The sequence below is a fragment of the Taudactylus pleione genome, unplaced genomic scaffold, assembly GCF_031769625.1.
Source record: "Taudactylus pleione unplaced genomic scaffold, aTauple2 ptg000090l, whole genome shotgun sequence".
Lineage (NCBI taxonomy): Eukaryota > Metazoa > Chordata > Amphibia > Anura > Myobatrachidae > Taudactylus > Taudactylus pleione.
In genome coordinates, this window is record NW_028284492.1 from 8,423,159 (window position 1) to 8,446,839 (window position 23,681).

General features: G+C 47.8%; 1 protein-coding gene across 6 annotated transcripts in view; it reads left to right on the forward strand.

Moving 5' to 3' along the window:
• The window catches only part of TRIM55 (tripartite motif containing 55), a 192,930-nt gene that overhangs the window by 163,814 nt on the left and 5,435 nt on the right, over positions 1–23,681 (forward strand). Inside the window, exons 10-11 of one of the 6 annotated variants that reach the window (XR_015878049.1) lie at positions 1,390–1,668; positions 1,999–2,049. The exons of 3 other annotated variants lie outside the window; for them this stretch is intronic. Coding sequence is in view for 1 of the 3 variants with exons in the window: in XM_088469336.1 (XP_088325462.1) it covers positions 1,390–1,599 (210 nt within the window). In the remaining 2 variants the exon portion in view is untranslated. Of the gene's footprint in view, positions 1–1,389; positions 1,701–1,998; positions 2,050–23,681 lie in introns of those variants that run through there. 2 more of the 6 variants (XR_015878050.1, XM_088469336.1) reach the window with 2 other exon arrangements.

A 23,681-nucleotide genomic window follows, 5' to 3' on the forward strand; every position in this document is an offset into this window, starting at 1 on the left:
TTTTGCAATCAGGACATCTTTAAATGTTCTATTAACCAATGCTCTGCATAGCAGAATAGCAATGAACAAATGCCATGTGCCCCAGGCAGGATGTGTGCGCTTGCAAATTGTGTTTTTAGGGAAGAAGAATAGATGGGGACAATCCAGCACATTGGAAGCACTGATCATGCACCTATGATGGAGTACTACACTCCTGTGCCACGTGGTCACACCCACTTTTTATGTGTATGCACACAACCGTTTCATGCTAGGGATTAGGGCCCTGATTCAGACCCACTCGCAATTGGGCGTACGTACGTTCGGCGTACGTAAAAAAATATTTAAATTCAAGCACTCGCTCGTATTTTCGTACGCAGCAAAAAATTTGCCCCAAACTCAGCCGACCCCTCCTCTAACTAACGAGCGTGCCAAATAGCGAGCGTACATCCCCGAAATGGCTTGAAGGGAACGCACGCACAAGTACAAACCGGAAGTGGGACTGTCAGATTCCGATGACCTGCTCGTTTTTTCTGCCTACCTCCCTCAATCGTATCATGCCAATCAATGTATCAATTAGCTTAATTGTTTTTTTTTTTTCAACACAATGCAATAAACTTTAATCTTGTCCGTGTTTGTATTTGCTCGCAGAATACGTACGGCTGAAACCTTCGCTTTTATTGTTCAAAAGACATGTTAGCCCCAATTAAACAATTGTTCTATTTGTTTGTCTCCCCACAAATTTTCTGTGGTTCATTTCTTTATTTAAATTTGCTTACGCATGTCACTGCATCAAGCCTATCATAACTCTCAAGAGATTTGTGGCCCTGTCGAACACATGACTCATACACTAACCAATACAATTTGTCCTGTTAATTTCCCAAATACATTAGCCAATCAAATTTTTTTGGGGTGCTTTATTAAAAATATTTAGCCAAAAAAACACCATTGCCATCATGAGATCCGCCGCATTCACCAGGCGCGAACTGCTGGTGCTGACGGAGGTGATGGACAGGCGGATCACCAGTCAGCCTCCACCCATCTCAAATAGGCGAAAGCGTTCCGCATATGCGGAGGTACGTCGCCGCCTGCGCTCCTTCGGCTCACGCCGACATATTGGCCAGCTGGAGCGCAGGTGGTCGGACCTGCACCGGCGGACGCCCCGCTTGCTGGCATGCTTTCGCATGCAGATTGCGGAAAGTAAGTTTTCTGGACTGTGGTTTTCAAGTTTATCTTGTGGGCCCTAACTGCGTGTGCATGTTTTCATGTCTGTCCTATTGAGTCATTGTAGTCATATCTGCATGTGCATGTTTTCATGTCTGTCCTATTGAGTCATTGTTTTATTTTTTTTATTTTTTTTTTTTATTTTGGATTCCTGTTGAAACTAACCACAATATTTTTTTCATTTTTTAGGGGCACAGCAAAGACTACGGCGGCATCGCCAGACAAGATGCCGGTCCCGGCCCCTCTCTCCAACCCCCAATTCCTCAATTACCCCCTCCTCCCCAGACCCTGTGGCCGAGATTTCAGGTCTACTTCCCCTCCAGCCCAATTCCCCCTCTCCTCCATCCGTCCCTCCTCCAAATACCCCCTCCCAGGATTCCTCAAACACCCTGCCCCTAGGTTTGGGGAATGTAGCCACCTCCGAGGTGGTCCAGGGAGTGGCTTCTGGCTCTGGCGTTTTGGAGAACGGTATGTTTTTAAATTTTCTTTTGGGCACCACAAACTGTTTGTATGTAATCATGTGTCGTCCCCATTTTTGTTGGCTTTCTGTCGCCTTAGGGTATTTTTGGGGGTTGTCTTTACCTGTTCCTGCTGATGTCACCATACACATATCACACCTGTGTGCATTTTTTTAGGGCCCTTGTATTTTTGGCCTCCGACATTTTGGGGTGCTGGGTTTTATCCGTGTAATGTTTTTTTTGCCCACAAGCTTTTAAGTTTTGGTTTGCTTGTTTTGTGTTTTTTTAGAATGTTGCTTCATTATCGATTTATTAATCCCCAAGCTTTTGTCACCCACAGAGGAAAGAGGCGTCGGGCACAAATCTTTCATTGTGTGGCCCGTATGTGGGAGCAGGTCACTGGGCTTCTGCAGGGCCTTGACCATCTGTTGGTCCTCCTTAGGAATTCGTTTTTTTTTGTTTTTTTTTTCTAATTGTTTCATAATAAATCAGTTTTAATTCAAGCTCTGTCTCATGCGTTTGGAGTAAATCCAAGATTCTTTACACTGACATAAGTAGACTCTTCAAGCAAGGATTGCCACAGAATCTCACTACAGATTGTGTGTTGTATTTTAAATGCAAACAGGCACAAGAAACACCTCCCAGTACCAATGTCATTTTCCTTTTTTGTGGTGGTCAACATGATAGTTTACACCATTTTTCAGGTTCCTATTTGGTGGCCAAACTGCTTAGGACAATCTTACGAAGGCAACTGATTGTACAGGATTCCTTGTTGTGTTGGTTAGTACCCCGAAAAAATATTACATTTTAGCTCCACTTGCTTCATTACTGGGTTACCCCTTAGGTAAAATTAACGTTTGGGAGTTTGTTTACACTTGCTTCTAACGTGCCCAAAAAGGAAACAAATTACACTCTCCAAATATTTATTCACAACAGAAATCAAAATACAAAGTGGTCACTCACAAACAAAACACACAGTGATAATCAGAAATACACCACATACCAAAAACACGAAACAAACACACAACAAATCAAGAACTGGTTGACGAAGGTCCATGCCCACATGATTTCAAAAATATGGCGTTGCAATATTGGTGTCAGAATATATTCCAGAAGTTTCCACATAAAGGTTTTTGAAGGGTAGCAGGAAGTAGTCATCGTGGGAGTGCCAAAGATTATGCAAACAAACAGAAGATGGTGCAAGAATTAATATCAAAAAAGATGAACGCTAAAAAACCGTAACACATTGGGTATACACACTGTTGTTTGGTCAATAATTACCTAAAATATCGGGCCACCACATCATCGCGTATGGCCCCCCCACATACAGACCTCCGACCAACCTCGGGGGCGCCATCCTCAGGTAAGGCATCCTCTGGCTGCATTGGAACACCACTCCTTATGGCGATGTTGTGAAAGATCCCACACAGGACCACAATTTTCGAAACCATATCCGGCAAATACATGAGCTCGCCACCAGAGCGGTGGAGGCATCTGAATCGGCCTTTTAAAAGGCCGATACAGCGCTCCACCACTTGCCTGGTGGCTGTAAGTGCGGTATTAAACTCACTTTGTGGACCTGGTGTGGGAGCCAAATAAGGAGTGAGCAGCCAGGGCATGCAAGGGTATCCACTGTCTCCTGTGAAAAAGAATAGACAACATCAGGATCACTGTGTATCAAGCTTAACATTGTTATGTACTAAAGGTCTACACTTACCCAGAAGCCACGCATCACCAGCTTGGAGGTTGTTTAATTTGTGCCATATCCCTGATTGCCGGATGACGAAGGAGTCATGTGCACTTCCTGGTAATTTTGCATTCAGGGACAGGATCTGGAGGGAGGCATCACATACCACCATTACATTCAGGGAGTGATAGTGTTTACGGTTGCGAAATATTGCCTCCAGCCGTGCTGGAGGCTGAAGTGGTATGTGAGTACCATCCACAACCCCTATGATGTGTGGGAAGCCAGCTATTTGGTAAAAATTGGCCTTGGCCACACTAAGGGCACCCATATCCAAAGGCATTTTAATAAAATGATGGAGGTGCTTGAAAAGTGCCTCCATCACTGCCCTCAGGATCCTGGAAAAGGAGGATTGTGAGATGCCCGCCACTATTCCCACCGTTGTTTGAAACGATCCTGAGGCACAGAAATGTAACACCGCCATAAATTGCGTAAGTGGTGGTATTGCTGTTGGACTGTCAATTTGCCGCTCAAGATCACTCTCTATTAATGAGAGAGTGTCTATGATGATTTTGGGAGGAAGACGGTAGCGTCTTAAAACCTCATCATCGGGCATTCCAAAAAGGGTGACAAGTGTTCGAAATATCTGGGGCCTTGCACACCTACGATGCCTACGCCTGGGACGAGATTGAGGTTGGTCGGCTTCCGGGAGCATGGCCAGAACAATCCGCCCAAGATCAACCTGAAATGGCAAGATTGGAATGTAAGGCTTTGGACCCACCCCAAAAGATAATTAAGAACAACTTAGCTTGATGATACCATCCATTGCTGTTTACATGCCGGGGTATTGTCATGATACGTCCAAACTGAAATTAATCCCAAAAATAATTTGAAAAATTTTAGTCTGTGCATTTATGTTTCTAAATTTTGTGCTAGACAAAACGTAAAATATGCGAAACACACATTTGGCCAAAGAGCAAAACGACATTGCACACAGTACATCAAAATGGGTTGAAATGTAAGCCAAAAAAGCGAAAGGACAACCACAAACAATTTTACAGGATTAATAAGCATTTAAAAATGCGCTAATTAGTTCGCCAATACAAGTTAATAAACAAACAGAGAAAAATGCGCTAATTAGTTCGCAAATACAAGATAAAAAATGGACTTACCAAGAGCAAATATATAAGATTCCAAATCAAAAGGTCTTTGGGTCCGAAATTAAAAAAAAGCTAAAAGATATGAAATTATGGATCCAAAAATTAAAAACAAGAAGAAACACAATGAGACACCAATTGAACCAAAGTTAGACTTCACAAAACTTACCAAATCAAAAAACGAGGCCAAAAAAATAAAAAAGCGAACGGAAAATAAAAACGCAAATCTAGCAAACAAAATAAACTCCAAACGCCAACTCCTTTATCCGCAAACAAGAAACTCCAACCAAGGTAACCTCCAACAATCCAAAAACGCCACCTCGACTCGAGACACACCAAGCCATAAATAGTGTTTCGTTTCCCGCACAAATTAAGGAGGGATCATAGGAACGCACAATCAATGATGCGGCCGCAAAATAAGGACGCATGTATAAATACGTCACAAAAACACATTTAAATTCTGGTGTATTTCTTGTTTGGACCTCAGACATGGCTACAGACTAGGGAAACAATGGCCAAGAGTCAGGCGGTAAGTCTTTCATGCATTTTGTCTCAATGATTAATTTGAAACATAAGATTGGGCAAGTTGTGAATTAGAGAAATCTGAATATTTAAACAAATAGGTGAGGAGGATGACATGGAAGAGGCTGCTGGGCCCAGTATTCCGGCCAAAGCTGCAAAAAAAAAAAGGCAGCCACATTTCACAAGAAAGGAGATGGAGGTTTTGATTCAGAAGTGTGTGGACATCCTGCCACAGGCAGACAGGAATATGAGTACAAGCCAGAAGTGGAGAATGTGGGAAGAGGTAGCCGTTGCTGTCAATAGGGTGGGTGATTATGTCCGTCTAGCCCGGGATGTCAAACGGCGGTAAGTAAACATTTGCCCCCCCTAAAAACAAACACCATTTTAAACAAAAGGATAATGGCTTCCATTTTATCCCACAGATGGGGCGACTTCAAATATCGCCTAAAGCAAAAACTCGCGGACAGGGCTAGGCATGCAAGGGGGACAGGTGGGGGTCCCACACCTGTGTCATTGGAGTTGACGGATTTAGAAGAGCTGGCACAGGGGTGTGTGCAGCCTGTGGAGGTGTTTGGCGTGCCCAACATGGATACGGACATGCCAGACTTTGCGGCTCCTCATGTTGTCCCAGGTAAATCTTGTGATGTCACCAACTCTGAAATGTTAGTGGGCCAATATGTAGATTCTAATGTGAGTCTTTTCTCATTTTTCCTAACAGAGACACAGGCGGATGAGTCTACTCCAGAGGGGAGCCTTGGCCGCCGAATTTCTGCTGGCTCTGCAGGGGAGGAACCAGTACATCCGGCTGAGGACCCTGCAGAAGCCAGTCCAGGGCAATCCCCCTCGCAGGCAGTGGCCCTCCTCACAGAACTCAATTTCAAATCGGATTTCCATACGGAGATTCTGCAGAGGATGAACGCCAGTCTGCTACGGGTGGCTGAGGCCCTGGAGCAAAATGCTGCGGCCAACGTGACCATTGGTCAGGCCCTGGCGGAAAATACCAGGGCCAACATCCGCATCGCCAATGCCCTGGAGCAGCTCGTTCGCCAGCACATGGTGGAGCCGACCTCCCTTCCTGCCGGAACATCAGGATCCTCCTGGCACAACATCAGCCAATCCTCCAAATGTGCCTAGCCCTGTGCCTAGTCCAGAGGCCACAACATCTGCCTCTGGACAGGCAAGCCCGATGACATCCCGGACCCGGTCTGGTGCCCTCCCTCCCCCAGCCAAACGGGTGAAAAAACGGTGAAAGCAATGGCGACTTTTCCCACACTCCTTCTGTGCTTGGCTCATATTCCTTTCTGGTCAAAACTTCCCTCTCCTTTCTTGTGAATTGTTTTTAATTTTGTATTCTACATTTCATAAATCTTTTATTTTGGCCCAATTATTGTAACTTTGGAAATGAACCCTGCAGAAAAACTTTGGCCAAAAATTTTAGAATTGTGATTTTTTCTTTGAGCAATAAAAAAAAAATAAAAAACTGACATTGTATTCTCACATTATTGTCACAATGGATTACATTTAATCCTGGGCCAAAAGGCACAAACTGGCAAGAAACACATTTTACATGCCCCCCAAAAAAAGGGCTCTTTAAGGAACGTTTCAATTTTAACATAACGAGGCAAATTCAACAGGCCAAAAGAAAAAGGGAAAAACCAAAAAAACATGATGACATTATTGTTACAATAGGCCCTAACCAACAAATTGAGCCACAAAGAAACTACCACAAATGTATGTAAATTGATTGTGTAATCATCACATTAGCAGCTATGATTTCCACCTGCGTACGCTTTTGTGCTAACACAAAAAACTACTTTCAATACACATACCAAGCCGGTTTTCAATCCACCACTAATTGCTGTTCAGACCACCCGCGATTAATCGCAGCAACATCGAGGAGTGCCGGGATGGAGCTGAAGGCCATCGCCAATGTGGTCGAGTAGTCCAGACCCTAAACTGTGCGAGCATTTTGACGTATGAGTCGGTCCGTACACATTTTACGCTCGCATCTGCTAATGTATGTACGCCCCAAAAACGCCTCGCCACACCTGCGTTTTTCCATCTCCACCCCCGTCAACACCCAAAAACGCCCTGTTCTGTCAATCACATTTGACAGGTCACTTCCTGTACGCTATTTGACGAACGAGACCAAAAATACTCGCAATCTGCCGTACGCACATGCGCAGTGTTACACCGACGCATGCGCGGTTAGTCAACATCCGAACGCAACGAGCGTACTGCTGTTTGCGAGTGGCTCTGAATGAGGGCCTAGGTGGGTTAACCATTGATGGTATGAAAGCATCAACAGGGGAACCATTGATGGTTCCACTCACCATTGGTCATCCCTGCTCTACTACTCACTGGGCAGATTGCTAATTAATGGTGAAGGCGGGCCTTCATGGGTCATGTCAGGGGCAGAGTTAAACTACATGTGCCGGCACTAGTTTAAAAGAAAGAAAGCCATCAGAGGATCTCCACCATTGGTGGTAAAGCTATCTTGTTGGTTGACCATCGATGGTCGATGGCTATCCCTACTTCATACGCACTTGTCCGAACAGTGGGTATTGGAAGGTATGTGCTACTGTATATGATTTGGAAAATAATGAGGATAGTGTAATTAATTCTCTGCCACAATCTAACTGTGGAGCAGACATTGTGGCGGATGTAACTTCTTGTTAACAATCTGGTAAATGGGAAGTGTTCTGTATATCCAACAAGATTTCTAATTTTAGCAAGTTAGACACCAATGGGCTGATTCATTTAGACACAACTTGTGTCAGGTGGTCTCTTCTCCTGGGTAAAGTGTCTGGTGTTATCAAACTGTGATCATCCCGCCAACAGCCCCGAGGCAACAGTCCATGTGGATTTCTGCTTGCACCTTCGGACGGTGCAAGCAAAAATCATCATTAATTGTTGTGTTGGGGCCACTAATGGGTTGATTGGGAGTCTCTAACTGAATCACTCTTGGCACTTTAACCTAGAGACATGACTGCACAACACAACCTTTGAGTAATTGAATCTGCCCCCAAGAAGGTACAACACACAGGAGTACCGGGCAGTACGTGGGTTATATAATATATATTCCACAGTCTGGCACTCTCACTATAATATAATAGCTTGACCAGCAGGGGCACAGAGAGGGGGGAAGGAGCGGGATACATTTGTCTGAGCTTGCTGGAGGGGCCCGGCACTGCCCCCCCCTCCCTCTTCACAGCAACCCAGCCAGCTGCTGTGTGCTGTGCCCAATGCCTGTAGAGAGGAAAGTGATCACACAATTGAGGAGCTTAGAGCGTCCCCCACCTCAGTGTGCAGCGCCGCTTGACACCGCTGTATAAAATCTGTATTTATTTTTTACAAAATTATCCTAAGTGGGCATGCCCCTGCTTCCCGCTGTAGGCCACGTCTCCCTTCCCCCGAGCCCGGTGTGGTTCTCTGTGCCCGTTGACCAGGTGCCCTCACAATAACATACAGGCGGCACCCTCTGATTATATTGCCATTGTTTGGAGAGTTATTATTGGAGCCTGGGTACCACACCTTTGGGGGATATATCTATCTATCTATATAGAGAGGGAGATAACCTGCATTTGGTGCTGCGGGGGTGAGTAGGTGGCTGTTTGGTGCTGTGAGGGGCTGGGGGTAACTTCCTCCAGCTGGTAACAACAGTGAAGAGTGGTGGGTGGGCAGCCAGAAGGGGGTACTACCGTTTGGCAAATAGTCTAATGAGGGGTGAGGATGGGCCAGCTGCTGCTACTACTATCAGTACTGCCCCAGCTGCTATCTACCCTTGCCCCTTCCCCCAGCACTGCCTTTCCCAACCCCCTCCTTGTCCACCAGTACTGCACCAGCTGCTATCTACCTTTGCCACCTCCCTACCTCGAGCACTGCCTGCCCCTAGCCCCCTCCTTGCTTCCCTGCACTGTGGCAACTGCTGACTGCCCTTACTGCCATCTATCCCCACCTCTAACCCAACTTCTCCATGCCTTTACTCCCAGCTCTACTCCAACTGCTGCTTGCCCTTAACCCAGTCTACCTCAACTGTTACCTACCGCCAGCACTGTCCTAACTGCTGCCTGCCCTCACCTCCCATAATAACTAATTGAATTAAATTAAATGATTGAATAATTGATTAAAAAGCCAAATAATTGACTTTTTTCAGTAAATGCAAGTGAACCAGATCCCATAATAAAAGTCTGTGAGTTTAGGAAATATATTAGATAGGCAGGATAAATTGCAACTACTTCCCAACTTGGGCAGATTTTACCTGGGGGCTGTACAGCTGCAGCCACCCCAGTAAATTCTGTTACCTCAGTGAGCCAGTTGTAGTCCGTGACTGCATGGGGTACACTGTGACTGGCAGCGGCTTCCCATTGGAAGCGTTACCTAACAACAATCACACACAGGACAGACAGCCCCAGGGGGAGGTGTTTTCTTCCCCTGGGGCTACCAGTCCGGGCTGCAATTAATAGAGAGTCACTTCTAGTGGAAGTTGCTGCTCTGCCTTTCAGGCAGCCCAACGCGGCTTTTAGGGTCTGCAGCCGAAGCAGTCCCTAGAAGCCAGTGATATGTGCATGTGCGGTGCCACCATCACTTGTGCGCTTACGCCGGTCCCGGTGCCAGCCAGTTTCATTGTGCAGGCGCCAGGACCCGGCTGACTGGACCAGCAACAGTGGCAGCCACCCTCATGCAAGAGGGTTGGTTGCTGCTCCCAACTTCCCTGATTTTGGCAGGATAGTCGTGAACTGATAAAGTTTTAAAAAGTTGAATATAAGGAGGTAAAACGTAAAATAATGTAGGGGGAATAAATTAGGAACGAAAATATATTGTTATGGATTGTTTGAGGAAGGAGAGCCCCAAATCGGAGTTTTGCTTAGGGCTCCATAAAGTCTAAATCCGCCTCTGCTCTGTGGAGAGAGGGGAACTTTCCAAAAGGACAACCATTTCTGCAGCAATCCACCAATCAGGCCTGTATATTAGAGTGGCCAGACAGAAGCCGCTCCTTAGTAAAAAGCACACAGCAGCCCACCTGGAAATTGCCAAAATGCACCTGAAGGACTCTCTGGTCTGATGAGACGAAGATTGAACTCTTTGGCGTTCATGCCAGGCGTTATGTTTTGAGCAAACTAGGCACCGCTCATCACCAGGCTAATACCATGGGCTGTTTTTCAGCGGCAGGAACTGGGAGATTAGTCAGGATAGAGGGAAAGATGAATGCAGCAATGTACAGAGACATCCTGGATGAAAACCTGCTCCAGAGCGCACTTGACATCAGACTGGGGCGACGGTTCATCTTTCAGCAGGACAACAACCCTAAGCACACAGCCAAGATATCAAAGGAGTAGCTTCAGGACAACTCTGTGAATGTCCTTGAGTGGCCCAGCCAGAGCCCAGACTTGAATCCGAATGAACACCTCTGGAGAGATCTGAAAATGCCTGTGCACCGACGCTTCTCGTCCAACCTGATGGAGCTTGAGAGGTGCTGCAAAGAGGAATGGGCGAAACTGCCCAAAGATAGGTGTGCCAAGCTTGTGGCATCATATTCAAAAAGACCTGAGGCTGTAATTGCTGCCAAAGGTGCATCAATAAAGTATTGAGCAAAGGTTGTGATTACTTATGTACATGTGATTTCTTAATTAAATTTGCAAAAATCGCAAAAAAAAACTTATTACATGTTGTCATTATGGGGTATTGTGTGTAGAATTTGGAGGTCAAAAATTAATTTATTCCATTTTGGAATAAGGCTGTAACATAACAAAATGCGGAAAAAGTGAAGCGTTGTGAATACTTTCCATATGCACTGTATGTCTATTTTTGTGGCAGAAGTAAACGCATTTCTGTACTGTGCTGGCATATCAAAATGAACCCGTATAGAGATTTGTGCATAAGGTAGACTCGTATTCCCTGTTGCCTTGAGAGACAGAAGGTTGTGTACACATAAGTGTAGCACACCCCCTGGAGATGCAACGTAATGGGTCAAGTTCAAATACCCAGATTTATTTCTTTGTTGGAACAGAAGGCCTAGTGTGAAGACGCGTTATGATTAAATTAGAGCAGCATTATCTAGTAGTTCCAGATTGGCTTACCCCACCAGCAGATTTATATAATAAATAAATATCGTTCTATCACTGGAATTGACTACAACAATTTAAGGTGTATAAGTAGCTTTCCTTTCTCAAACTCCCTCCAGTAAGATAGGATATATTTAGCTGAGACCTGACTATTCCTTACAGTGTTACTTCTTTTCCTGCCTGTTCCACCTAACTGCACCACTGAGGTTTAGCTAATGATGAGTCATTTGATTAGAAGGACATGGCTGCATTTCACAGCTACAAAGGTGTGCAAGTTCTGCTGCCTGAGGTGGCAAGTGCAATGACGCCATTCTTACCTCGTACATAAATCAACATAAACATTTGTATTAGTGTAAAGCACACAGTAAAACACAAAGTGCCATTTTCATCATTAGTAACGGTGCAGTTTCTTGCAGCAAAAAAATTTAGATTTTTAAACTAATTTCTTAACATTTTTCGGTTCATCACAATTTCCTATGAAAAAGGTTAGTTGTTTTGGCATTGCTGATCCACTCTTCTGAGGCACTCACTCTGCTCTTTTGCCCCAAAATGTTGTTATAAGGCGTAGTGCAGGGCCATCTCTTCCATTGGGCTTGTTGGGCAGTTGCCCAAGGGCCCGAGGCTTGTAGGGGCCCACCAACCCACCCCCCTGCAGCCGCGGCCAGTTGGTAAATTTATGATATTTTTATAAGCCAGCCGCCGCTGTACTGTATTCCGATCTAACCTCCCCCACCCCATCCTTCCCCCAGGACGAGTACTCACCTCAGTCCCAGTTTCATTTCATTCGCCGGCTTCAGACCAGTCAGACAGAGGGCGTCATTCAGACCCGCTCACAAACTGGTCGATGTTGAGGCTCTGCGCATGCGCAGCAGCCGCACTGCGTGTGCGCAAGCCCCGGAGCGAGAGAGAAATTCTCTCGCTCCGGGACTCACTACAAAAGGGGCGGCTGTCGATGGTGATCGACAACTTGCACCGTTTTGTAGGCGGGGTGGGGGAGTGGCTGGCTAAACGGAGGTGTTCCCGAAGGAACGCCTGCCGTTTGGGGGCGGCCCCACTGACCTCACTCGTGATGTCAGTGGTGAGCTTCCGGCTCTGTTAGAGCCGAAAGCTCACTGGGGCTTGCGGCAGATGAGACTCTACCACAAGGGTCTCGTCGCAAGCCCTGATGGTCGCGATGGTCTTGACTAGGGATGTGCGCCGGACCATTTTTGCCGGATTTGGATTTGGATTTGGTTCTAATTCGTCGTCCGGCTTTGGATTTGGATTTGGATTTGCCAAACTGCGGTGACTGGCTTTGGATTTGGATTTGGATTTGGATTTTTTTACAAAAATTGACAAAAAAAGCTAAAATCACATAAATTGGTCTTTTTTTTCTTCCTAGAGTATTATTAACCTCAATAACATTAATTTCCAGTCAATTTAGACCATATCACAGCTTATAATATTGTTTTCAACATTATTGGCCAAAGGTTGCAGTGAGCTGACTGGTTACTAAGCGACAAAGCAGCGGCACAACGACACAGACACCACAGTATAAAGCACATCTATGACACATTGCCACACAGCAGTGGCAGAAATGAAAAGTAGTGCACCCACCCAGTGGGGTACGGCCAGCAGAGTCACAGTACTTGTTTACAAAGTGTGCTACGGCCCTAGGAGTCACAGTGCACAATCTTATTAGCATTACACCGCACATAGGGCCTGATTCACATTACACCATAAAGTAGTGTCTCTTATTTATGTTACGACACACAGTAGTGCCCCTTTTACACAATGCCCACAGTAGTGACCCTTTTACACAATGCCCACAGTAGCGGTGTCCCTTACACAATGTCCCCCAGCATTGGTGCCCCCTATGCAGTCCCCTTAGTAGTAGGGTCCACTATGCAGTGCCTCCAGTAGAATGCCCCCCAGTAGTATGCCCCCCATTAGCAGGCCCCCCCAGTAGTATGCCCCCCATTAGCATGCCACCCAGTAGTATGCCCCCCATTAGTAGGCCCCCCCATTAGTATGACCCCCATTAGCATGCCACCCAGTAGTATGCCCCCCCAGTAGTATGGCCCCCCTAGTAGTATGGCCCCCCCAGTAGTAGGCTGCCCCAGTAGCAGGCCTCCCCCAGTAGTAGGCTGCCCCAGTAGTAGCCCCCCCTGTAGTATGGGCCCCCCCTGTAGTATGGTCCCCCCTGTAGTAGGCTGCCCCAGTAGTAGCCCCCCCCAGTAGTAGTAAGCCCCCCCAGTAGTATGGCCCCCCCCAGTAGCAGGCCCCTCAGTAGTATGGCCCCCCCAGTAGCAGACCCCCCCCCAGTAGTATAGCCCCCCCCCAGTAGCAGGCCCCTCTGTAGTATGCCCCCCCCAGTAGTGCAGACCCCCCCCAGTAGTATAGCACCCCCCAGTAGCAGGCCCCTCTGTAGTATGGCCCCCCCAATAGTATAGCCCCCCCCAGTAGCAGACCCCCCCAGTAGTATGGCCCCCCCCAGTAGCAGACCCCCCCAGTAGTATAGCCCCCCCCAGTAGCAGGCCCCTCTGTAGTATGGCCCCCCCAGTAGCAGACCCCCCCCAGTAGTGCAGACCCCCCCCAATAGTATAGCCCCCGGCCCAGTAGCAGGCCCCTCTGTAGTATGGCCCCCACAGTAGTATAGCCCCCCCAGTAGCAGACCCCCCCCAGTAGTGCAGACCCCCCCCAGTAGTGCCCCCGGCCCTTGCACAAATAAAAAAATAAAAAATAAAAACTTACCTGTATCCCCGCTCCCGCGCCGTCCGCTCTGTCACACGCTGAGGAGGGAGCCGGAAGACGGAGCTCATGTGTGAGCTCCAGCCGGCTCCCTCCGTGCAGCAGCCAATGAGAGTCTGTGTGACTCTCATTGGCTGCTGTAACAAACACACAGCTGCCGCTGGCAGCTGTGTGTCTGTGTCTGTGTAGGGCAGAGCGCTATCACTGCGCTCTGCCCTACACGCGAGGAGACCTGATGTCGGATTCTCTAGTGAGAATCCGACATCAGGCGGCCGCCGTTCGGCCCCGAACGGGGATCCGAGTCAGGCGGTGAACACCCGAACAGGGTTCGGGTGGACTCGGATCCCCAATGTTCGGAGCGGTTCGGATTCCACAGAATCCGAACCGCTCATCTCTAGTCTTGACCATCGTGACCATCAACCTGGCCACTCGCTAAAGCTGTGGGTGGTCACCCACAGCTTAGCGAGTGGCCAGGAGGCTGGCTCTTTATAGAGAAGCGGCCGCCTTCATTCAGAGCGAGCGCTCGCATTGTGCGAGCGGCTCTGAATGAGGTCCAGAGTCTCTCTGCATGTGTGGGAGGTCTGATGGGCATGCAGGAGGGTTTAATTTTATTGACCATTTACATTTCTTTCCTGTGAATGGGTGAGTAGGGGCCCCAGTGCATTGCTTTGCCCAGGGCCCACACTGCTGTTAAGACAACCCTGGTGCAGTGATACTACATTACTGGTCCCAGCACTGCAACACATACCTGCCGACTTTCTGGCTGCTGCTTCCGGGAGGGAGCAGCCAGATCGGCAGGACGTTATTGCGGGGGGATAGGAGGGGTGGGCGGCAGCTGGGAGGATTGCCTGCCTTCCCGGGAGCTCAGGAGCGGCACCCAATTTTCGGGAGGCTCCCGACCAAATCGGGAGGGTAGGCAAGTAAGCTGCAACACCAAGCCGATCATACAAACAGGATACATCATACAAATACCCTTCATGTCAGATTCAGGTTCACAGCACTAAAGCCATCCTTTCCTGCTTTCAGGGCCAGTTCAAGACCAAGTGAAGCCCAGGGCAAGAATTTCCTTTGGCACACCTCCCTTGCCCCTACCAAAACTCACCTGTCGGGCTTTTACATGCACCCCAAATTCATTTACAGCCTTTAGATTGGTGAAAAGCACTTCCTTTCTAAAAAATTTCACTGTTAGTGAAAAATACAAAAATAAACTATCTGACACCTATTGAGAGCGCCTAAAACTTTGCTTATGGGCACTAATAAGCCACTTTTCTGTGGTTCAGGATGATTTCCCCACACTAACACTAGGCCGAATTACTGCGAGACTGCCGGTTTAAGAAGGAGCCAAGAATATAATAACACAGACCCTGCCCCCATTCTCCCACACACAGCCCCCATCCTCACACAGACACTGCCCCCATCCTCACACAGACACTGCCCCCATCCTCACACAGACACTGCCCCCATCCTCACACAGACACTGCCCCCGTCCTCACACAGACACTGCCCCCGTCCTCACACAGACACTGCCCCCGTCCTCACACAGACACTGCCCCCGTCCTCACACAGACACTGCCCCTGTCCTCCCACACACACTGCCCCCTCCTCACACACACACTGCACCTTTCCTCCCACACACACTGCCCTCATCCTCACACAGACACTACACCTTTCCTCCCACACACACTGCCCCCATCCTCACACACACTGCCCCCTCCTCACACACACACTGCCCCCATCCTCACACACACACTGCCCTCATCCTCACACAGACACTGCCCCTGTCCTCCCACACACACTGCCCCCTCCTCACACACACACTGCCCTCATCCTCACACACACACTGCCCCTCATCCTCACACAGACACTGCACCTTTCCTCCCACACACACTGCCCCCATCCTCACACACACACACACACTGCCCCTGTCCTCCCACACACACTGCCCCATCCTCACACACACACTGCCCCCATCCTCACACACACACTGCCCTCATCCTCACACAGACACTGCACCTTTCCTCCCAAACACACTACCCCTGTCCTCCCACACACACTACCCCTGTCCTCCCACACGCACTACCCCCATCCTCAGACACACACTGCCCTCATCCTCACACAGACACTGCACCTTTCCTCGCACACACACTGCCCCTATCCTCACACACACACACACACACACTGCCCCCGTCCTCCCACACACACTGCCCCCGTCCTCCCACACACACTGCCCCCGTCCTCACACACACACTGCCCCCGTCCTCAGACACACACTGCCCCGTCCTCAGACACACACTGCCCCGTCCTCAGACACACACTGCCCCGTCCTCATACACACACTGCCCCCATCCTCACACACACACTGCCCCCGTCCTCACACACACACTGCCCCCGTCCTCAGACACACACTGCCCCGTCCTCAGACACACACTGCCCCATCCTCAGACACACACTGCCCCCATCCTCACACAGACACTGCCCCCATCCTCACACACACACTACCGCTGTCCTCCAACACACACACTGCCCCATCCTCAAACACACACACTGCCCCCATCCTCAGACACACACTGCCCTCATCCTCACACAGACACTGCACCTTTCCTCGCACACACACTGCCCCTATCCTCACACACACACACTGCCCCTATCCTCACACACACACACACACACACACTGCCCCTGTCCTCACACACACACTGCCCCTGTCCTCACACACACACTGCCCCCGTCCTCACACACACACTGCCCCCGTCCTCACACACACACTGCCCCCGTCCTCACACACTGCCCCGTCCTCAGACACACACTGCCCTCATCCTCACTCAGACACTGCCCCCATCCTCACACAGACACTGCCCCGGTCCTCCCACACACACTGGGCCTGATTCAAACCCGGTCACTAAGCTGCACTCGCTAGGGGCAATTATTGCATATCTGTGCATGAGTATGGGTCAAAGTATGCATGCGCGAACCAGTCACTGCGGAAGGGAATCGTGCGCTCGTAGTACACAGACTGGACATTTCTTTGAGTGACAGATAGCACCGTTTGTGGGTGGTGACCGGGGAAGGCGCTTGAGAATGGGGCAGGATTTGCATACCCGGCCTAAAACTAACATCCCCTCCCTGCACCCTAAACCTATCCCTCCCGGGGATGTACCTAAACCTAACCTTCCCCCTTTGGTGCCTAACCCTAACCCTCCCTCCTAGGGTGCCTAACCCTAATCTCCCCCCCCCCCAAACCTAACGCTAACCCCGCTACACTCCCTAGCACTAACCTTCCCCCCCGTGGCTAACACTAAGGGCACCCCGGACTTACCTTGTTCGGGCTGGCATCCTCGGCGTTCCGGCGTTGGGATTAACACAGGCATCGGTATTTCGACGCTGTTACATCCCTTGCTGGAATTCCGCTGTCGGCATTGAGACCGGCGGCCGCATCATCACTACATCCCCATAGATACTGCCTCCCACACACAATGCCCCCATTCTCCCACAGACACTGCCAACCCATACTCCGACAGACATTGCCCCGGTCCTCCCGCACACACTGCCCTCACCCTCCAACAACTGACCCTGATTCAGAGGTGCTCCCTATTTGCGAGCGCTCGCTCTGAATCAGGGCAGGACTTTTTCTTTTTAACCCCGGCCTCCAGGCTGCTCGCTAAGTTGTGGGTGACCACCCACAGCTTTAGCGGGTGGCCTGGCGATGGCCGCCATTATCGCCTGGTAAGGTCTCGTCCATCGCAAGCCCCAGTGAACTTCCTGCTCTACTAGAGCAGGAAGTTCACTACTGACATCACATGTGATGTCAGTAGGGCCGCCCACAAACGTCAGGCGTTCCTAAGGGAACGCCTCCGTTTGAGCAGCACCACCCCCTGACCTGCCTACAAAATGGGGCGAGCTGTCGATCAACATCGAAAGCCGCCCGTCTTGTAGCAAGCCCCGGAGCAAGTGATTTCATAATTAAATGCATGCCCCTGTAACGTCGTTCAAACGCACAGACACGACTGCGTACCGCCGACCACCCCCCTCTCCACCCCCAAATGGTCACTTCATGTCAATCACTGTGCACTTGGACTGCGTGCTCACTGCGATCACTTCCCGATCTCATCGGCCGGTTCTCGCACTCACACTACGATCGATACGCATGCGCGGAGCATGAACATCGACCGGCTGCTTGCAAACGCAGCGGTGCAATCCAACCTGAATTGGGCTCATAGACATAACTAAAACAATAGCAGGAGATGTAATTTGTATGTCAGTGGCAAACGCAGGATTTCTAGAGGGGGGTTTCCACATGCTTGATTTTAGAGTGAGTGTGGCCAGTCCATAAAGAGGGTAGAATTAGCGCTTAACCAGCTAAGCGTCATATAAAGTGTATTGTGTGTAATAATTCCAGCATGTCCAGGAGCAGCGATCACAGTAACCCATGAGATGTGGCAGTAGGGCCATCCTGCCTAAGCTGAATGTATTTAGTTTAGATGTGAGCACCATTCCAGAGTATTAGAGCAAGTCCGGGAGTCTGGGGGATCAGCAGAATAACCTAGCACTGCCCTGGATATATATGTACATATTAGGCTCTATAGCAGCACATCCCTTTCAGTGCATGTTTTCCAGATCTCCTAGTTGGTGCACAGGTGTACTTATTACTGACTGATACATGTTAAAATATCCACAGGTAGTGCTAATTATTTAACTTGTGATACTGAGAAGAACATGCAGCACTAGTAAAATTCTATTACATTACTATTTCTATTGTGGTCATGATGTGGGATGGGGAGGGGGGTTTCCAGGCAGATGGAAACCCCCCCAGCGTTTGCCTAATCATGTGTCCTACAAATGTCTAGTTATGCCACTGCCTCCTGTCCTGCTCCACCTTATGGAGGGGAAGACTCTGGCCCTCATTCAGAGCCGCTCGTTAGCGGCAGTACGCTCGTTCCGAGCGATGTTTGCACATCTGCGCATGCGTACGCTTTTTAGTACGCATGCGCGAACCAGTCAGTGCGGCCGAAAATCCTTTGTACGCTATATAGCGAGTGCCTGCTATTTTGAGTGACAGAATGAGGCGTATGTGGGTGGTAACAGGGGAAGGTGCTTGAAAATGGGGAGTGGAGATCCGAACGCAGGCGTGCTTAAAGGTCAAAACGGGCGTTTTATGGGTGTGTATATTTAAAACAGCAGCGTCATTGACCACGTCACTGGGTTATTTTATAGCCAGAACTGCACGCAAATTTGTGGTAGCAAACACCAACCACAAGAATAGCGAGCAGTTCATACGCTGGTCGATGTACTCGATTAATCTAATAAATAGCGGACATGACGTAGGATGCGTGCGGCCAGGGGGCGTTTTTAACAAATAAACGAGCGTATGTTTTGCTCGTTCGTTCAGACTTAGAGGTGTGAACACACTGCAATGTGCGTACGGATAATTTAAATAGCCACCCCTTGTTTTTAAACGAACGACCGCAAATAGCGTCCGGCTCTGAATGAGGGCCTCTGTCAGGCTCATTTGTTTCATGTCTAATCACTATTAAAGGTCTTATTTTACCAAACAATCGTTAACAAATGTGTTTACAGGTTTAAGTAACAGACAGACACATATCTGGTGTTTACAGGTTTAAATAACATATACATATCTGCTAGGCTGTATAACTGAGTTGAGAACCAGGCATACTGTACACTACAGGTGGGGGTGCAGTTTAAATCCTAGCATTCGGAATGCTGCCGCCGTACTCCTGACACCATTCAGAATCCCGGTGCCAGTATCCCATTGGTAAGTAGTGGGGTTAGGGAGAGGATTAGTGTGATTGTTTAGGGTTAGGTAATAGGGGAGGAGGGTTAGGGTTAGGCTGTGAGGGGGTTACATATAGGCTTTGACCGCCGCCATCCAGATGCTAAGTAGTGGGGTTAGGGTTAGGGGTTCGGCACTAGAAGGAGGGTTAGAGGAGAGGGTTAGGTTTAAGCCGCGGGGGGGGGGTTAGGTTTAGGCATTAGTGGGGGAAGATTAGGTAAAGGCAGTGGGGAGGGAAGGTTGTGTTTATGGGTAGGGGTAGGGTTAGGATACTTACTTACAGGTGTCGAATTCCTAAACCTGTTGGGATGCCAGCAGAATTCTGACCGCCGGGATCCTGGGTGCCATACAGGCATTTGTTTTGGGAGGTGAAAAATGTCCGTACCTGCTAAATGTTGCTAGTGTATTGTGCCCAATAATTTCTGTTTAATGCAAAATTGCAGGAGCTATGTGTTGCCATTGGTGCTATATTGCTATTTGTTTTTGCTTTTGCTTCTACTAACCACTTTACTGTACATATCATTTCATACTTATTTATTCATGTTTGTTTCTGAAATGTAAAAATAGTTTTATTATTAACACAAATGGAACTAACTTATTAGCAGTAGCATCATTTGTGGCGAAACATACTATAAAAATTGACTGTATTGGTTGTGAATTGATGCTTATTTATTAGCAAATAAAATTATGCAAATACTGTAGCTGCAGTGACCAATCCAAAGTCATCTTTCATCAGTTCATATGTTATCAGACTAATCAGATCTGTTATCTGATTGTTAATGGGTGGAGCTCATTTGTTTCACTTGTGCTGTTTTATTAAATAAGCCCAAATACCAGTAAAAGAACAAATCTCCTAAATGATCTGCTTATATAGGAATATACAATATAATATAACATTTAATATAATATGCCTAATACGTAAATACATATGAATCTCAAAAATGTTCTTCTCTGTTAAATGTTGTATTTCTACCAGCAATTTGGTGCCAATCTGCCCATTCCAATGGGCCACAACCATTTTCCATTTCACAATCACTGTTGGAGAAGCAGAACCAATGAGTTAGCGCTAGACATGGAACTTGAAAGTTAATATTGATGGGTTTTTAACAGTTATATTTGTACTTGGAGAACTTGACCAATTTAGAAGTTTAGTCAGAGATGTTACAGGTGTTCTGCATCATTGTAAGTGACATGTTGAGCCCTATCCAGGATTCATGCAGTACCACAGAATGATCCCAGGTGAGTACAGGTAGCTCACATTCCTCCAAACAGTTGTTTCTGACTTGGAAATCCAAAACACTTCCAAGTGGAGTCTCCGTTAAGTTTTTGACGACAATATATGCATTACCATTATGTAGAGGAAATGGACACTAGGACGCCTGGACACCACCACCGTCCACCAACACCACTGCAGTGTGCTCATCATGGACCTTTATATTGTTGGCAGCAGAAGTTCCAGCCTGCAGAGGAGCCCCTAGCAAAAGGAACTTTGTTGAGGATGTCAGGCTCAAACACAGGCAAATAGGGGCACAGCTATCTGCAAGTCAGTTCTGTGGGATCAGGGTCTTCTGCCCTGTCTGCATACCTCCAACCACTTCCCCATGATATCACTGTATACTGCACATGTATTTGTACACTTATACTGCACATGTATTTGTACACTTAATTAATGGGACCAATATTAAGTACAGAATAAAATTGTGTTTTGTGTCAGTTTAGGTGGATACACACTAGACGATGTGCTCACGATGTGATATCGGGAGCGATTTCCCTTGTACACTTCCCGGCAGCTTCCCGGCACTCCAGGACACAATATGGTGTCCAATCTGACCAACGATCTATTGTGCGTCCTTCACGATTTCCAGTGCGTTGTGTACAAGATTGGCAGATCTTGTCTGCTGTAGGCAAGATCTGAAGATGCGATATACGACCCGCGGTAACGTGCATCGGCATTGCGATCGTGAGTGGACACTCACAATTTGGACATATTTTACACAGTTTGTCGTTCCCCTGCGTCAAATTCGGGCGAATTGTGCAAAATACGATCTACTGTGTACGCAACTTTAGTGTGTACCATCTGATTGCACAATGTATTGCCTAGATATTAGTACACCTACCTAGCTAATAGCACTAATGACATATACAGACATTAGTTGTGTTTTTTATACACCAGTTGATAATACAATGTATGTCCTGGGTATTTTTATACCTATGCAAATATTGCTTTTCAAGACCTCTATAGCTAATGGCGCTACTGACAAGTAAAGAAACAAATTGAGTTTTCAATTATGACTGAATGTTCTGAGTAGAAAAGTAGGTGATAGGCTGAAAATTAAGACAATTTGTAAAATGGAGAAAAAAATACAACAAATGTGTTAGTACTAATTAGGTAAGGTGCAAAATAGGTTTATAAAAATTGAAATCAGGCAACAATGCTGTATTTAATTTGACAGCTTTTACACCTAAATTCAGGGTCTGACCCGGAGGTTGGAAAAGGGTTCCAATCCGGATCAGACCCGGAATTTAGCCGGCGCCGACCCAGGATTTTCCCGAGCTGGTGCCATTCACACCAGAGCCGGGTCTGCATAGGCTTTTTGGCGTTGAAGTGGATGCTTGCAGATGACATCATCTCCAAGCGCCACTGAAGCTGGCCAATCGGCAGGCATGCGGCACGGTCCAGGTCACTGTGACCCGGATAGCGCCATTTACACAGCAGGGTTTCACAGGTTATTCCCGTGTTAAACTCTGCTAGTTACCTGGGTTGGATTGGCGGGTCACTCGACCCAGCAATCCAACCCTTTCCCCTTTTACACCAAGGAGCTACCCGGGTTAACCCTGCAATAACCCAGGTTTAGCTCTGGTGTAGCGGGTGTTACAATGAGTGTTAGAGGGGTAAGTGTTTTTTATAAAGTGAGAGTTTTATTTGCCATGTATGCAGACCTTAGTGTGCAATTAGATTCATATTAGCCTTCCAAAATGCAGTGCATACTGGCATCTTTCATTTGAAAAGCCATATAACATCAAATAGTTTAGCAATTGTATCATAATTGTTTGTACTACTGTGTATATAGTTTCATTATGTTCACAAAATGTTCATTGTAGGAGAGAGTTTTTTTTCTGGAAAAACTATTATTTTTATCACTTCCTTGGAACAGTTGCAGACACACATTACATGAGATTGTAGATATATATATATAGAAGTAACCAGAGGCGTCACTAGGGTTGGTGTCACCTGGTACTGTAATGCACGGTGGCACACCCCCCCCCCACAAAAAAAAAATCGGGACCATGGAGCGCAGCTCCGCAAACTCTTCCCCCTTACCAGTCCAGCAGTCACACTGTGCTCCTCACGGAATGCCAGGCGCACCCGGCAGGCGTGTCGATGCCACGCCCGATATTCTGGGTAGCAATGCTTAAAGTGGTCCTAGAGATGTGGTGGAACGACCCCCTCTCCCCCGGCGATTTATCAATAAAAGGACAGCATGCGCCTAAGGCGTGTAGCGCAAAAAAGGGGCGTGATCTTGAAAGAAAGGGACATGGCCATACAATACTATCCCTAATTCAAATTACGCCACACAGTAGCACAATCTCATCCACATTACACCGCACATAGTGCTAGAGATTCACATTACACCATAAAGTAGTGTCCCTTATTTATGTTCTGACACACAGTAGTGCCCATTTCACACAATGACCACGTTATTGACACTTATACACAATGCCCACAGTAGTAGTGCCCCTTATTCAATGCCCCCAGTAATAGTGTCCATTATGCAGTTTCCCCTTTAGTAATACCCCTTTATGCAATGCCCCCTGTAGTTGTGCCCAATATGCAGTGCTTCCTGTATTTGAACCCATTATGCAATGCCTCCTATATTAAAGCCCATTATGCAATGCTTCCTGTATTAGAGCCCCTGAGGCTGTGCCCCCAGTAGCTCCCCTTATGCAGTGCCCCCTATAGTGCCCTTATACAGTACCCCAGTAGTGCCCTTATACAGTACCCCCAGTAGCACCCTTTATACAGTGCCCCCTATAGTGCCCTTATACAGTACCCCAGTAGTGCCCTTACACAGTACC